Source organism: Brachyistius frenatus, unplaced genomic scaffold (genome assembly GCF_029030835.1).
Source record: "Brachyistius frenatus isolate BFR_SWC_R1_liver_20210118 unplaced genomic scaffold, ASM2903083v1 Contig_21, whole genome shotgun sequence".
NCBI lineage: Eukaryota > Metazoa > Chordata > Actinopteri > Embiotocidae > Brachyistius > Brachyistius frenatus.
Genome location: NW_027210620.1, coordinates 926,980 through 943,682, shown reverse-complemented (window position 1 = coordinate 943,682; position 16,703 = coordinate 926,980). Strand labels below are relative to the sequence as shown.

Sequence of the window (16,703 nt, the reverse complement as noted above, 5' to 3'; positions counted from 1 at the left end):
AGCTGACTGCGAAACAACTTTAATGAAACATCCAAAGGTTATCTTTGGAGTCGGTGACCACTAATGTAATTATAGACCAAGGCTATTGAGTTGCTGATTAGCGGTCACGTGCAAATTGACTGAACATCTGTTTTTTGTCATTAACCCCCTGACCTATTATGTAAAGCCGTGCATGTTTTCTAATAGGAGCTCTGAAATCAGCATCATCCTGGAAAGTGAGTGCGGTCGTGTTAAATGTTCGGCTACATTGCAAAGGGATGCTAATGACATGTAAAATCATTAGGGATGAATGACTCGTTTGCTTAACTGTGCACAGGATAACATTCAGAACAAGCTGTCTAATCACGTGTGACAGGAAATTAATTTCTCCCACAAAGCAGATTGTAATGGCCGTGCAGCTATTACTCAGCTAATTCAGAAATATGTTTAAGCTTGAGTCATGTCTAATTACCTTTCTTATTCATCACCTGTTTATTTAGGTGTCATTACAAAGGAGGCCACTGAGAAGGGTTAAAAGAAGCCGTGAAATGTTATTAGGCTGCCACTCACTCTGGCAACCAGGAAGACCGGTGGAGGAGATCTCCAACACAGATGAATAACAGGAGCCTTTCTCGAAATGTCAAACCCAAAGTGTCTGCAGTGCCGACGTAGTGGAGAAGGAATGAATGGACTCCTCATAGAAAGAATGCAGATTTGACCATTTGCAAGCTTTTTGTTGAGAAAATATATTACATAAACTGAATGTGAGCCAATAAAACAGGAAGCAGATGACCTGAAGCTCTCATCAAAAGTTTGACGTTTACAGTAATTGAAATTATTACATATAATGTGAAATGAGTTGTTTATAAGAGTTATCATTTCATCCTACAGCTTTATGGAGCAGTTTAGCACCTTTCAGCTCATTGTTTTGGTTTGACTTTGTTTCAAGTAGATGGATGGATGGATGGATGGATGGATGGATGGATGGATGGCTAGATAGATGGATAGATAGATAGATAGATAGATAGATAGATAGATAGATAGATAGATAGATAGATAGATAGATAGATAGATAGATAGATAGATAGATAGATAGATAGATAGATAGATAGATAGATAGATAGATAGATAGATAGATAGATAGATAGATAGATAGATAGATAGATAGATAGATAGATAGATAGATAGATAGATAGATAGATAGATAGATAGATAGATAGATAGATAGATAGATAGATAGATAGATAGATAGATAGATAGATAGATAGATAGATAGATAGATAGATAGATAGATAGATAGATAGATAGATAGATAGATAGATAGATAGATAGATAGATAGATAGATAGATAGATAGATAGATAGATAGATAGATAGATAGATAGATAGATAGATAGATAGATAGATAGATAGATAGATAGATAGATAGATAGATAGATAGATAGATAGATAGATAGATAGATAGATAGATAGATAGATAGATAGATAGATAGGGTTTGTGACTAAGTTAGCAGCTAGCTTGAGAACACTGGTACATTTAGCACAGCAACCAAATAAAACAAAATTGTTAAAAGTATGTGGAGACCAAAAGAGAGCTAAAAGTGGAGTTCATATTGGCCTCCGATTTGTAAAGTGATCAGACAAATATGCTCCGTGTCAACAACTTTTCGCGAGCAGGTTCATTACAAGGTGATTCTGTATCTTAGCTTGTTGTGCTGCACTCAAAGAAAGAAATGTCACAAGAAAATGATAGTTACATTAAAAATAGCGAAAGGGTAAGAGGGGCAGAGGGTAAAGCATGGCGTTCATCAGCAAAAGGAGTTTGCACAGCTGTGATGGTAATAGGGCAGTTTGTCTGATATTAAAAGTTGCTCTTGTTTGTTCCATAAGAATACAAGATGTTATTGAATGCTTCTGACAAAGTGGATTTTGTGGGTTTGTCAGCTAACTGGCGACTTATTTTTAACTTTTGCTGTTTTGATATGGTATTAAAGTTGGGTTTTTTTGTGATAATATCTATTGCAAATGTTAAAAAAAAAAAAAATGTTCGCCTCAAAAAAATGTTGGAATGCAAATTTAAACAAAACGAAACCTGTTTGTCATACATCCCTATTCCTATTAAATACTATAGCTGATGATTCATTGTTTGGGTAAAACTGGGTTTTCAATCGACTGCAGAGGAACAAAACAATAAAGCTAGAAAAGTGTGTGTATGTGAGTATTAGATTTTTTTTTTAAAGAGATGACTGAATGCTCAATTCTGGTAGAGAATGATTTATTTCTGCTTGCGGTGTACCTCCTGCAACAACAGAAGACAAGTATGTCCACGTCAGCACAAGTGAGATAAATTAACTTGACTTCTATCTTTAGCAGGATTTAGAGCAAGCAGCTGAACTGATTTATTACCACCATCTCGCCGGTGTCAGATGAATGATGAGCATCTAGATATTACAACAACAGGACACCCCGTGGCCTTGTTTTCCTTTTCTGTCTGTGACCTCCCAACACGGTGCAGGAGCAGACTGTGATGGGTGTAATTTTAATTATACACATTTCTGCCAACTCTCCCAAAATGCCTGTGACCTTCTTTGTCCCGTGTGCTTGCAAAGTTACAACCGCCCTGTGATGATTTCATGAGGTAATACGGTCTGCTAATAGATGGATCGATAGCCTCACGACAGGAGATGCATATTAATGGCGCTGTGACCCGAATGTGTTTGAGTCCAGTTTAGCTTCGAGACCTACAGTTTCTCTAATGATGTGAGGAAAGTGACATCAGGGGTCAGCTGACAAGCCCAGTAATGAGTACAGTGTTCAGTCCAAATCCAGGAACATGCTCCCCAACCTCTGGCCTCCGACTTTAGACTGCCATGACGTCCAAGGCAGGAGAATGCTAATTGGGCTCTGATGTGCTATCCATGTCCGCAGAGAGAAAGAGAGAGGGGGGGGGGGGAAGGGCCTAGACTTAAAAGGAATATGGAAGTAAAATATTGTGAATTCAGAATTTAGATATGGATCTTTGTTCTGGCAGCTTCTCATAGATATAGTTGTAATAAAAAATAAAAAATCTCAAAAAAACGACATGGTTCCAGCACTTAATGCTTCAGCTTGAAAGATGGGATGAAAAGCAGAACTTCCAGCTACTTATCAAGGTACGCTGTGAACCGCTGTCAGCTCTCTATTCCCTACACACCACACACAGAGCAGAGACTTGGAGACAAAGAAATATAAAAAACAAACACAAATATATGCACACTATAATTGAGACTACTGCAAATCAATGAGCAACGGCCTTATCAAATGTCACGTTTACCTGTCAGGCAGTCCACTCCCAATAGAAACCAGATACAATCTGATAAACTGACAAAGAAATTGTATTCAGTCGTTCAGTGCTTCAGTATATGAATGACAGTATAATCGGCGATGGCCCTGTTCACACTTTGCATTAGCATGCGCCCCGGGTGATCCAACGGCTCTGAGACGGCATATAGTCTAAGCAAGACTGTATGCACACAAATACCGTATGTATTCACTCACGGGTGGATGGGCGCCACATCGAAGGAAAAGGGTGTTGGATTTGGTGGCATCGAGTGGTAACATTACAGCCAATCACTGCTTGTCTCACAAACCCTTACAAGCATGTAGGAAAATCTACGGTGGCTGAGAAAACCATGAAAGACTCTCTAACGAAAGACCAGTGTTTGGTGTGTCCATCCTGGGTTACTGTAGTAACAAAGTGCTAACTCTATTCACCATATTTAGTCCGAAGCATGGAATGTATATTAAAATGGACGTTGCTTCCGGGTCTGCGTGAGTGAGGCCAATGTGGAAGTGCCTTTAAATGCAATACCACTGAGAGCCAATAGAGGTCGGCTCCATAAAGGCTCTGGCTCCATAGACTCCCATTCAACTTCTCTAATGAAATACAAAGTCTTTCCTTCTTATTAGTTTTCTGGCAGTCCATCTGAAAATAATCCTATCATTAATTAGCTATTAGGGAAAAAAAAAATGAATTGAACATTGCTGCAGCATGAGTAAAGAAGAGTTAGAAATCAATAAACTGGCTATATAATATTTAACAAAAACTAATTTCCCTTTTGTTAGAAGTCTGACAAAAAAAACAAAACAAACAAAAAAAAAAAAGACATCTCACAGATGTAAACCCAGCTATAGCTTTCCATTGTGGCTGAACTTTTGCACTGTGCTGCCGTCAGTCAAGAAGGGCCCAAGGGGCCGCACTGATGAAAGGGCTTCATGTGGATTCCCCCTCAAGAGAGCTGTCACTCACGCAGCCACCCAGGGGAGCAGAGGGGGATCCTGAGCTGATGCTGGGGGTTTAGGTTGTGGAAGAGGAGTTGTGAGAGACACTGTGTGAGAATATTAGGGAGCAGTTTCCCAACAGCAAAGTTGGATTTGACCTAAATAGAAACAATAGAAACAGCGCAGTCTATTGTCTTTTATCCAATGGCAGTTTAGGGAATACAGGTCTGATACGGCAACAAATATCTGAGGTTAACAAGAAAGATATTTGACTCAAACATCGTTTATGTGTGACAGAAATCGAATTGAAAAAAGCTGAAATTCTGTGCTTTTTTTTTTGTCATATAAATCTTTATACCCAGTCAAGGTTGAATAAGCTTTGTTTCATAATGGATGAACATTTTACAGTGATGGGAAGTCTTTTGAAGTATCTCAGCAACTACGTTGCTTTGTTATACTGACTCAGATTATCCCCAGATTTTTATCGAGCATCATCGAAAGGTCAAAGTAATATATATCTCGATCTCTTCCGCACGGGTCGTTCTAGAACGGATCCTTATGACAAGTATTATCGCTTAACTTTTCATCGGGTCAAGATTTCACATTGTCCAATACTTTTTTGACGACCGTATGCCCGCAAAACGAAAGACGGCTACACGATGTGCTACTTAGCAAATATTACCACGTTGACAGGCTACCTGAAAAAACACATGAGCGTGTTAGCTTTGTTAATGTTATTAGACTGTACCTGTAAAACATCAGCCGGACAGCATGTTAGCTTTGTTATTACGAGCATGTAAGCGAAGCCTGCTACTATTATCATTTCCTGAGCAGAGCCCCGCACAGCTGCTGGCACGGCCGCACACTCATATCTTGTTGCTTTTTTTTTTTTTTTTTTCAACACGTTGACTTCTTCGGGCTTCGAACCCTTTCAGGTAAGACAGATCACGACTGTGAGTTTTACGCAGCTTCTCGCGTGGCTGTGAAGTCTTCGTCTTAGTTACATTGATTGATTGACTTCAGGGTACTTCCTCAAATCGACAGGGTTTTTTTTGTGTTTTTTTTTTCTACTACTTTAGCGTATTTTGTCTGTGAGATTTCATTTGTGAAAGCATTAGTTCCGCTGCGCGTGCCTGCCCGTGCACTTTTACGAATCCCTTTTCATTACTCAACCTCTGTTTTCCTGTTGGAGAGCCTCTTCGCCAGCCCCTCCCCGCAACTTGCCATTTCAAAGGACAACATAGCTGAGACCGAAGCCATTTGAGTGAAATATATCCACCGTGATCTTTTGGTGCTCGGGAAGGCCACCGGCACCCCCACCCACTCCCGGCGCATCCTCCTGGGACCGGTTGCCTGGCAACACTGTCTGATTGGGTTAGCAGGGTTAAGAAAGGGTCTGGCATGGGCCGGAGGAATCAGATCACTCCCATTGATCATCCTCTCTGTGCGCTCCGCTGAGAGCTGAGGCCACAGCCACAAAAAAAATCAAAGCCCTGCCTTCATGTCTGAGAGGGGGGGTTATTACACACACAGGGGAGCGAGAGGGCCATGACGGGCTTTGTGTGGTTGCTCAGTCCAGCATCCCATACCGCACATCACTGTGGCTGCTGCAACTACTCGCATTCACAGGTGATGCGATTGTAATTGAAGCACTTTAAAGAGATTTCAGGCACTACAGAGGTCTGGAGTCGGCGTGTGCAGACAAGCCTAGAAAAGGTCCTGCTGCCTGGTGACCTATTATCAGAAATGAGGAAATACGGGGATCTATTTAGGGTCGTTAGCTGTAATTTGACACCGACATCTAAAAAAAAGGGGGTCCCTTTGTTGGGAGAGAGAACAGGGTGGAGGTCGACAGAGTGGGTGGACCCACACTGGAGGAGTCTCAACAGGAGTCACTGGACGGGTAGACACACATCTCACTTTTTTATCATTATACTACAGTGATGATTATTCCACTTTAAATGTAATTTATATATTGAACAGTCAAGCTGCAGCTCTTTTTTTCCCCCCCACGTTACCACTCCGTTGTTGTCCTTTGTGACGCTGAGGCAGAGTTACAGTAAAATTTACAGAGAATTCAATCTAGTACAAAGACAGTAAGAGCATCTTAACAGTATATTTACACTTGTCGTAGTAGGAAAAGCTGTAGTGAGAGTAAAAAAGGAAACTAAGCAAGACAAAGTTTAAAAGTTCTTCTGGGTCCTTTGTTTTGTATCAGGACACCAAAAAGAAAGCATCTAAACACAAGTTTTGTGATGGTCGAACACGGAGCACAACGGACACCAAAAAGCTGCAAGTACACAAACCTGGTTTATAATAACAATGAAGACTGCCGGACATCCTCAATTATTCCACTAGTAGCCAATACAAACATGGCCATCTGGCTAACGGTAGTTAGATTAGCTACTATAAGTAGTGCTCCCACTTTAAATTGGCTTTCATGTTTGAAGTGTTTTCTTACAAGGAATCAGCAATAACAATGATGAGTTATTGTAACCGTGTGAGAAAACCAGACACAAAAGAAAGCAGCGCAATCGTAAAGGTACTTTGTGCGAAATATATCTAGCTATCAAACTGTAGTGAGTCGCACTGGCTTGCAACCATTTGGGGCACATACCATCAAAATACAAAATGATCAATTTATCTTCCAACTATGTGTTAGAGAGAAAATGATTTTTAGTCTCAGACCTGTTTCAGTTTCAGCTCTCTGACATCAGCCCCGACGGTAACAGCTGTACCGTAAAACTCGTATTTCTTTTGTAAGTGGTGAGCGTAAAAATGTGAATTTCGGGGGAATAAAATGTGTGGATACGTTCACATATTCCAGCATTTCTCTGCACGCTTGGTTGAAACCGTCCCAGCTCTTTCGCCTCGCATTGCTGTGTTTGGCACAAAGTGCATGTACCAGTGTTGAGACCGGCCAACTGTTCCACCAGTCCTGCAGGCCTTCGGTGGCGACTGCTGAAGCCCCCGGAGAGGTGTAAAGTGCAGCGAGGCGGTGTGTGCCGTGGTGCCGGGTGATCCCTCCCACGTCTCTTTACTCACTCTGCCCCGAGGGGGGAGGTAGACACCCGGCCAACTGGTGTCACTGTTTCCTCCGCCAAACCGACTTGAGTCACCGGCGAAAACGGGGCACAGACTTGGATCTTATGGTCTCCTTTTCACAGGTTTTCCTTTGTCTCGGAGGTTGGCTGATTTATTCAGGAGTTACTGAACATCCACAAAGTGATGGACAGATCTCATATTTGTTTTCCCGAACATGAATTTATTTTCAGCTAGCAGGTGTGTGTTACACGTGTCTTCTCTTTACATTTTGTTGTTTTGTCTTACTTGACTGTGCGTACTTTATTTGACGTTCAGTGCCGCGAATGTTTCACTATTGTTACCCTCTCTGACGTACACAATTTTGTCTTTATATTTTTTATCTGTCCTTTTTTTTACATTCTGTAACATCCCATTAACGTGCACTGATTTAGGGTTTTCATCGCTAGCTTTCATCCTCTTAAATGTGCTTTAACTCAAAGACTTATGGTGGTATCGGCTCCAAAGATTAGACGAAATTTTTGTTGTTTACAAAAATTTATTCATACAAATCTTACAACACGTTTTTTTTTTTTTTTAAACATTTATTGACTTGACCCTTTGCAAGATCGCCATTTGAAGTAGTAATCTAATGTTCACTTTCCACACAGTAAATATATATATCTTCGACGATTATTTCATTTTCGTAAGGCTATTGGCGCTTTCATTATCATACATATAATGTTTCACGGAGAGCAGGAAGCTGCTGCTCCTTCCCTCTTTTCTCACAAAAATCTACATCTAGTGTTCGAAAGAACAAAAGTGCAAAAAGAAAGCAGTGCCAGCGAGAGCGCTTGACGTCTAAGCTGGGTGGGACTAAAGAACCTATCAAACATTTGTGCAGCACAAAAACAACAACAAAAGGGTGAGGTGTAAGCTGATGATGTGCAGCATTGTAGGGCCACTAAATAGCCATCTGTGATTCATGGCGATTTTAAAGTCGAAGCAAGGCACCACAGCCGCAAACTGCTTCCTGCGTCACAAAGCCTAGAGGGGAATGCAAAATTAAAGAAAGATTGATACAGTAAACAGAGAAGAAATGTACCCTGCTGTTTGAAAACTAATGCTCAGCTCCAACTTTGTATTCCTGTCTTCACAAATTTGGTAAGAAGTGTGCAGAGTGGGAGAGTTTTTTTTTTTTTTTTTTTGGTCTGTGTTGGTTTTATACATTTTGCCTGATCCTCTAACTATTCAAAATCTGCATGTTCATCGTCATGTTACACCCTTTCTCCTCTTATTTGCTTTCTCTTGGCGTATGTCTAACTGTCTTTTCCTCCAATGTTCTCACATCTCATCCTTCCTCTTTAAACGTAATCAATTACGGCAGCTTTTTATGCCACATTTGCAGATTATGTACAGTTTAACAGTAGGTTATAAAAAAAAAAAATCTCCAGGTGTCTGAATAACAGAGCCTATAAAGCAGGACATTGGACTGAGAAACTCTCACCAGCAGTAAAGTACATTCAGAGTGATTCTTCAATAAAGGACAAGTTTCAACATACAGCTCGTGTTAGAAGATGTAAGTGAGGAGAACAGAACACAAAACAACATCCAGAGATGACAGCCATGTATGTTTGTAGTAGTCAGAAAGCAAGCAAAACCATCCAGTTGGAGTCGTCTGCACGGATGCGGTGGCTAGTGCAATTACTTTAATCATGCATTCTACTGCAGTTTTTTTTTGTGTTTTTTTTTTTTACATTGGTTCACATGACAGAAAAAGGGAAGCACAATAGACCGAGAAGGTTCAAACACAAAAGTTCAAACTGTCTCGTGTGTCTCTCACAAAGAACAAATTGATGGATAAGTTACCATGTAACAAGTATCATTTTCTTTTCTTTTCTTTTTTTTTTCATGTTTTTTTTGGTTGTTGTTTTTTTTTTTTTAGTTGCCGGATGATGCTTGAGATGTCAGTGGTACTTATTATATGGGCAGAGAGACGCGAGAAAACCTTCAGCAGAATAAGAGGTTTCCAAACACGGAATCCAGTTTACAGAAACACAAGATTGGCACTTTACATGAGTCGAAAGGTGTAAGCTCACTTTGTAAACACTGCAGAAGAAAAAGTGGCAAGAAAAACCTCAAAAGTACTCTGGTCCTCTTCTCAAATGTGGGATTGTATATATATATATATATTTTTTTTTAAAGCAACTTAAAAAGTGGCATTTTGAATGGTCTTAAAGCCAACAGTGTTCGCGTCCGGTTCTGACCCAGATCGAATGAAATTGTTTTCATCAATCGGCAATGATATGTATAAGATATGGGCCTGTAAGCAAAGTCTCTCCACATTCAGCCTGTATGCTCGAGGCTCATACAGGCTGAATTAAAGGTAAGATCTGAGACGATAGAGAGAGAGGGAGAGAGAGAGAGAGAGAGAGACAGGAGCACAGATGAGGTGGAAGAAGAGATCGGTTTCGAGTGTTTAGAGCAAGATCACAAGAGTTGAAGGTGAGAAGAGAAGGGGGAGGGGGACATGAGGAGCCCCCCCCCCCCCCCCTGCAAAAAAAGGACAAAGCCTCGGGAAAGAGTCTGAAACTCACCGGAAATTCGGGAGAGAACTGTTTCAGCCAGTCTCCCAAAAAAGCCTCAAACTCATCCCCGTCCGGGAGGGCATCAAAGTCTATGTCTTGTAGGATATGGTGAAAACCTATGTCTTCAAGGCTGTTGTGAATAGAGACAACTAAACTCTTAATGTCACTTTACAAAAAAGCAGCATTCAATACATTTGATTGTCTTTTAAACTATTTATTTTCCTCACATTCATATCTCTTCACTAAATGTTTAAAAGACAGGGCTGTTGGAGCATATCATCATGTCAAACAAATGTGTCCCCTCGATAAATAAGTCTAAAAAAAAAAAAAAAAAAGGAAACCAATGAATACATAAATAGAGGCTATTTCTTTTTCTTAAATGAACAAAAAAATTGGTCCACAAAGTAGATATATGCGTCCTCAAGTGCTTTAAGTACAAAATAAAAAAAAATATCATTATCAAAATATTCATTTTAATGGCTTACTTCATACATAAATACATGTTTAAAGAACACAAAAGCGATCCACTGATTGGTCAGATCTCAAAATGACTTAATCTGGGGCTGCACTCACTTTAAGTTTGGTTTTTTTTGTTTTGTTTTGTTTTTCAAGGAGGGGGAGAGGAGGAGGAGGAGGAGGAGGAGGAGGATGCTACAAATATGCCAGCCGCCGTCCTTTGTTTCTAATTCTCTGTCTATACCTTTTCCCAAGGACCGCTGCCAGGTATTTCTTGACGGCCATTTGCTTTCGGTAGCGGCTGTAGCTGTCCGTGAAGATCCCGTCTGAGTGTCGCTTGGACAGGGGCTCCGAGCTGTCGTCCAACGCTTTCCCCCCGCTGCAGGAGAGAGAGAGAGAGAGAGAGAGAGAGAGAGACGAGAGGCAGGTCTCACTACCATCACACTGAGACGTGTGCATTCACATGACTCCCCCTCCCACTGTGCCTGTACAGCCTGTGTAGTGGTGAAGTGAAGAGCCTGGACACTTGAGTTGAGATCTCCGTGCCACCATCTTTAAAATGATGAAAAACCATTCGATAATTCGATTTCCCCATTTTGTTCAGAGCAATGCAGCCTGGAGTGCCATACAGATCCAAACTGTGCCCCCGTTTTAGAGCCTTTTGGGGGAAGGGGGGGGGGATAAGCAGAATTGGAGGCAGCCTGGAAGTGCAGTGTCATTCTTGCAGAAAGATTTTGCATCAAGAATCTTTACTAAATGATCCAATAAAGGCTTTTGATTTGGATTCATTTTCTTTCACTCCCTCTCTGCTTAACTTTGACTAACATGTGACATGAACAATCCAGCATTGTATTTTCGACCTGCACTAAGGTGGGAAGGGCCTGCTTATAAACCTAGAAGTCACTGCAGCCCCCTCTATCCCCCTCCCCTCACACCATAGGTGAACCACTGGGGCTCAATTATACGGAAATACATTCAAACCTGCTCTGGTCCCTTATTTTCATCTGCACCAAGCTCAGAGAATGACACTTCCCAAATCAATCAAGTGCCCGTTTGCTCCCCCCTGACGACTTTATAGCATTAATAAAGGCTGATTCAGAGGAGGTGGGCGCCAGACCGAGCAGCATGCTGGGAGATAATGGGACACAGACATACACACGGTACGTATAACAGCGTGAGTTATGGGATTTTAAAGGATCAAGTCAAAAGAAACAAAAAACGCAACATAAGACAGAGAACATTAAATATATACATAAAAAAACAAAAACAAATAAGAGGTGACAACCAAGAAGATGTTCTTACCCTACACGTTTTGCCATCAGAGAATGAAGATATTTCCTTGCTGATAACTGACCCAGCGCTTTCCTGTAGGCTTTATTAAACATGCCGTCTGCATGCCTTTCCGTTCTGGGATGATAGATAGCCAGACAGTGAAATCACCACACGCCCAGCGCAAGAGGCAACAAAGTCAAGTCGCTACACTGCAGAGAAATATTCATCTTAATACGATTATGAGTCTCAAATTGGGTCTTAAACTCCCTTTTTATAGAATAACGTAAAAACTCGACAAGGAATTTGACTTGCGTTTGATAATAAAAATTATTTTGTTGCATTATTTTCCCAGGATTTTCTGCTTCGTTTTGAAATGCCTCCTAAAAATGGCAATTTCTTTTTGCAGAATATTTCACTTATTTATAGAAAAATGTGGTTTAAAGACTCCACGGGAGCACATTTCAGCGCCTCCTGACGCAGACAGCTGTTTCTGAAATTTCCTCTCTTGTCCGTCCTTTTAAAGAAAGTATAAATCGACTAAGTTCCCCCTGGGAATTCAGCACAAAAGAGACAAGACTAATTTTAAAAAAAATAATAATTTAAAAAGAAAATCTCCAAAATAAAAGAAAACAACAACAACACCTTTTTTTTGTGTGTCGGAAGTAACAACATTTCGACGATACGTTGATTCACACAAAAACGTACAACATACATGTACAGAAATAGGACTACAGCAATGAGATGTTCAAACATGGACGTGTCCAACGTAGAGTGGGGAAAAGAAAAGTTTGACGATAGTCACCTTTTCTCCGGTGGGTAGAACAAACTGTAGACGTCGTCAGCGACAGACGGAGGGCTCCTCACATCCATTTGGTCTCGATCATAATCCAGGGACGTTAAGGAATTACCATCTTCATCATAAACCTCACTGTCGAGTCTGGATAAGAGAAAAAAAAAATGTGACACGTTTTCAAAGTCTTGTAACTCTCTTAAAATAAGTAAATATTATTTTCATAATCAAACCAAATTCTGACGGGGTTTTTTTTTTTTTTGAAGAGAATTTCCATCAAGAAATTAAAAAGTAGAAGCATAATTTATATCTATCCAGAAATGTTACTACAGCTTTAATGATTGCTTCAAAAACCAGAGCATTACTTTTTTCACCCAGTTGTTTTCTATTAATTATCTAACCACAATAATTGGTCGATTAATGGCTGCTGATCATTGTACTTCACTGCCATAGCAGCCTAAATTACATTACCGCCTCTCTCTGGTGAATGTTTCTCAGCCCTATGGATTGGCTGTCAGATGATGTTATCCAGTAATCCAATAGGCTATTATAGTCACAGACATAACTAACTATAAAGCAGATATGATCGTTAGCCTGCGCCCTGTAGCTGCTCGGTGCGGTTAAGCTCTGCTTTCAAAGTATAACAAAAATTTGAAATCAGCACCTGAAAATTGAAATGTAAAGGCAGATAAGAGGGTACATACCTAACACTGGGAAAGCTAAGCCCCACAGGTGAGCAGTTGACGCTGTAATGCATTATGATTCCATAGATGAGTAATGCTAAAGTCGCTTTACTAGACATTGTCCTGCTGCAAAAGAAAACAACGGCATCAAGTGAATAATTAAGGTCTATAATTAAACGAAGAACAATTCTGAGGTAGATTCAGTTTTCTTAAGGTATTTATAGTTAGTTTCAAACCACACCTGAGAGTTTCGAAAAGCAAATGAAACAGCCACACCTGACTTCATCCAAACTCTCTCCACTTTTACGCAGCGTAAAAACCCATAAAAGTGCCTCCTCTTACCAGTTCGGAGACGCTGATCGCGATCCGCTGAAGACCTCAACTGGGAGAGTGAGATAGGATCTCTATCTCAGTGTCTCTCTCGTCCTCTCCTCTTCCTCAGTTCCCTCAGTGAAGCGCCTCTTCAGTGTCCTTGTGCTTGTTCCGAGTGTGCAGCCCTCCGTGCGCCCTCAGCTCAGTTCTCGGGGATTTCTACGTGTACTCGGTCATGGGCGGAATGAAGAGCACCAAACATTTGCCTGTGGAAAAACTTTCCCTGCGTCCTGCCAACTTTAGCTCCCTTTGGTTTTTTATCTATGAATCAGAAAGACATGCCTTTTTCACTTGTCACGTAGGTAAGGGGGGTGGGGTGGTAGTGGAGAGGGGAGGTGGGCAGTTGCGTCATCCCACACACCCCACCACCACCACCACCACCATTGGAGAGCATCCTCCTTCCGCGTCAATGAAAGACCAAGTCATAAAAAAGGAATGGATCTTGAATTCAAACATTATCATTAATTAAACAGTGAATTAATGTCAACTTTTGACGTCACGCCTTAATCGGATCACATGGCGGGCCCTCTGAAGCCCGTGGGGAGGGGCGGGAGCTGTCCAGTGCTGAAATTTGCGTTGGAGCTGTCTGGTGCTGAAATATGACGGACTGTCTTCCCTCTGGAGAAAGGTTTCTCCAACTAACGCAATAAAGAGATGTCTCAGAGGCAAATTAAGAGGCGATTTAAATAACCACAAAGTGAAAATGATTTTCACTTCCTGTTTTTTTCTTGTCCACCTCCACGCAACCACATATTCAAACACTGTTCAGAATTTGAGATCGAATGAACTTTACCTTCCTCATGTTTTGCTTTTTATTCATAATGTTAGTTGTATTGCTGTATTCCTTTTTGCATTGATGAAGCTGTCATTTTAGCACATTAACTATATAAATATGTAATATACTGTCTCGTTGAGCTATCCATCCGTCCTCTCGTCTTATTGAGTTTGTTTAGTTATTTTTCCTATTTCACCTGGGTTTATGACTAAGTTCCTTATTTGCAGTGATAAAATATCCGTCAAATGTGTAACACAGGTTTGTTTAAAGCATGTGATGATACATATTCAACGACTAAATGTCCCCACTGTGGGATTGATAAAGTTAAATATATCTCATCTAATATTCCAGGTACTCCGGTGGATAATCCAGAAATTCCCCAACCCACAAGGAAACTATTGATGCAATGGCACAGTTTATCGGAAAAATCCCAAATCACTTTGAGACACTGAGACAAACTTTGGTTTTCATCAGACAGCAATAAAAAGACATTTATGTTTGTAACATGAGCTGTTGTCAAGTAGAGCTGCCCAGTGCCGAAATATGAGTGACAGGAAAAGTTACAAAACGGCTCAGGTTAATCATATTTCATACAGGTTTTACTTTTATAATATTTTACTTCACACTCACAAAAGCGGAAACTAAAATAACACAGAGTTTGAACTAGAGTCACTTGTTTGACGTGAAGTTGCTTTAACATCTTTAACATGGCTTTCCTTGATGTCCCTCTTTAAGAAACACAGAGAACCACTATCTAGACTAATCTAGTGGTGGGTCCTCTTCTTAAAAAAAATATTAAAAGAGAAATGTAAAAACACTCAATTACAAGTAAACGTCCTGCATTCAAAGCTCCAAAATATTATCAGCAAACATTGACTCTGCAGACTGGTCTATTGTCTCATTACTGTGAGTTCTGACACAACATCAGTCTGTTGGGGTTTGTCAGTGTGGAGATAATTCATGTAAAAGAGTTTGATGTAGCGTTTCTAAACCACAGGGGCAGGTTCCTCCAAAAGGTCACAAGATAATGAGGCAGGAAAAAGGAAAATACAAAGTTCTGCAGGATTTTATTCTAATTGTTGCTTTTTTTGTTGTTGTCAAATACAGGATGCTTTTATCTCATTAGGTCCTGTACAGAAATGAAACTATGAAAAGTTTAGTGTTGTATTTGATCTCTTTTATCTCTAAATGTTGGAGGACATGAGAAATGTTTTCATTCTGCTAATAAATGAGGCTTGAATGTCAAATAAATTTGTCTCAATCTAAGCCGAATCTGAGGTTTAGAGGTGAAGCTATAACACTATAATAGACATTTATCTAAAGACTGACAAGGAGCTGCAACCAGAAACAGCTTCTTCTTTTTTTTTTAGAATTTTTTGGGGGTAAAATATGAATCTGAAAATAAACATGTAACTACAGCTGTCAGAACGATGGAGTACAATGTACCTTAGTTTTCTGTGAAAGATGGTGGAACTTAAGGTCGCATAAAAGAATAATTCCAGATAAAACTACGATCAACTTTTGGTTTGTTACTTTTACTTCTATTTCATTATGACTTCCTCTATGGCCTGGATCCTTCATTAAGAGTCAGCTGTGTCCTCCGTCCACACACGTATCAGGACCGTGTCTTTAGTGGGTGATTCAGACCAGTCAGTGCTCACCGCTCTCTGACGTCATGTGAAGGTTTGCTTAGCGCACACAAACGCTCATCGTTGAATTTTTAAGAAGTGTGTGTGTGTGGGGGAGGGGGGGGGGGGGGGGGGAGATCTTTGGAAATGCCCGAGTCCTTTTCTTGCTCTGAGTGAGCAGTGCGCCCCAGTGGTTGTGAGAAGAAGGTGCACTGTGGAGTGTCAGGGGTCCCGAGGTGTTTAAAAACAAAGTCTAATTCACAGGAAGACGATCAACAAATTTAGATGTCTGAACTCAAAATCTTCATCCTGCTTTGGCCTTTAAAATGTCATTATTTGTACATTGGAACTTTAAATCATTGCGTTCATGGTGTGTGTTCATCGTATTGGTTTAAACTCCTGATCTTTTCAAATTGGTTCAACTGCCTCTTAAACCCTTAACTGTGTAATTATGATTAACACAATCAAGACACTTGTAAACTAATCATGGCAATCTTGCGTTGAAATGAATCAGAGTAATCACTGCAAAATGATGATTAGTCATTCAGCTTTGCTCTCCTCTTAATGATGTTAAATAAGCAGGGAAGCAGGGATCATGTTTTTTCTTCTTCTAAATCTACTGAGAATATAAAGTAGATAAGAATATGTATCTAGTAATCACCTGAGGCTTGACTCACAACACATTTTACGTGTCTTCCTCGTGGAATATTAATAAACCTGCTGCCCTGGACAACCGTTTATTTTGACGTATTTTAATTTCCAGTCGAAAGCCAATTAAAATTCTTCTTCCTTTTATGGACAGTCATTTATTATTACAAACAATCATGATATTACAAGTGTTGAATAGCATCTGGATTTTTTTTTTTTTACTGTAAGTGAT

General features: G+C 40.3%; 1 protein-coding gene across 2 annotated transcripts; it reads right to left on the bottom strand.

Annotated features, from left to right (window-relative positions):
- Window positions 1–7,843: 7,843 nt before the first annotated feature.
- Window positions 7,844–13,741, bottom strand: adcyap1a (adenylate cyclase activating polypeptide 1a). Of its 2 annotated transcripts, XM_069696349.1 has the most exons (7): window positions 13,391–13,741; window positions 13,070–13,174; window positions 12,378–12,512; window positions 11,606–11,710; window positions 10,548–10,682; window positions 9,857–9,977; window positions 7,844–8,306 (listed from the first exon to the last, which is right to left on the bottom strand). In XM_069696349.1, exons 2-7 carry the CDS (start codon window positions 13,165–13,167, stop codon window positions 8,298–8,300), a joined length of 603 nt encoding a protein of 200 aa, XP_069552450.1. In that variant the 5' UTR covers window positions 13,168–13,174; window positions 13,391–13,741; the 3' UTR covers window positions 7,844–8,297. The 2 variants fall into 2 exon arrangements, with proteins under 2 accessions (XP_069552450.1, XP_069552451.1); XM_069696350.1 differs by lacking the exons at window positions 7,844–8,306; window positions 9,857–9,977; window positions 11,606–11,710 and having other exon boundaries at window positions 10,403–10,682; window positions 13,391–13,720.
- Window positions 13,742–16,703: the final 2,962 nt, after the last annotated feature.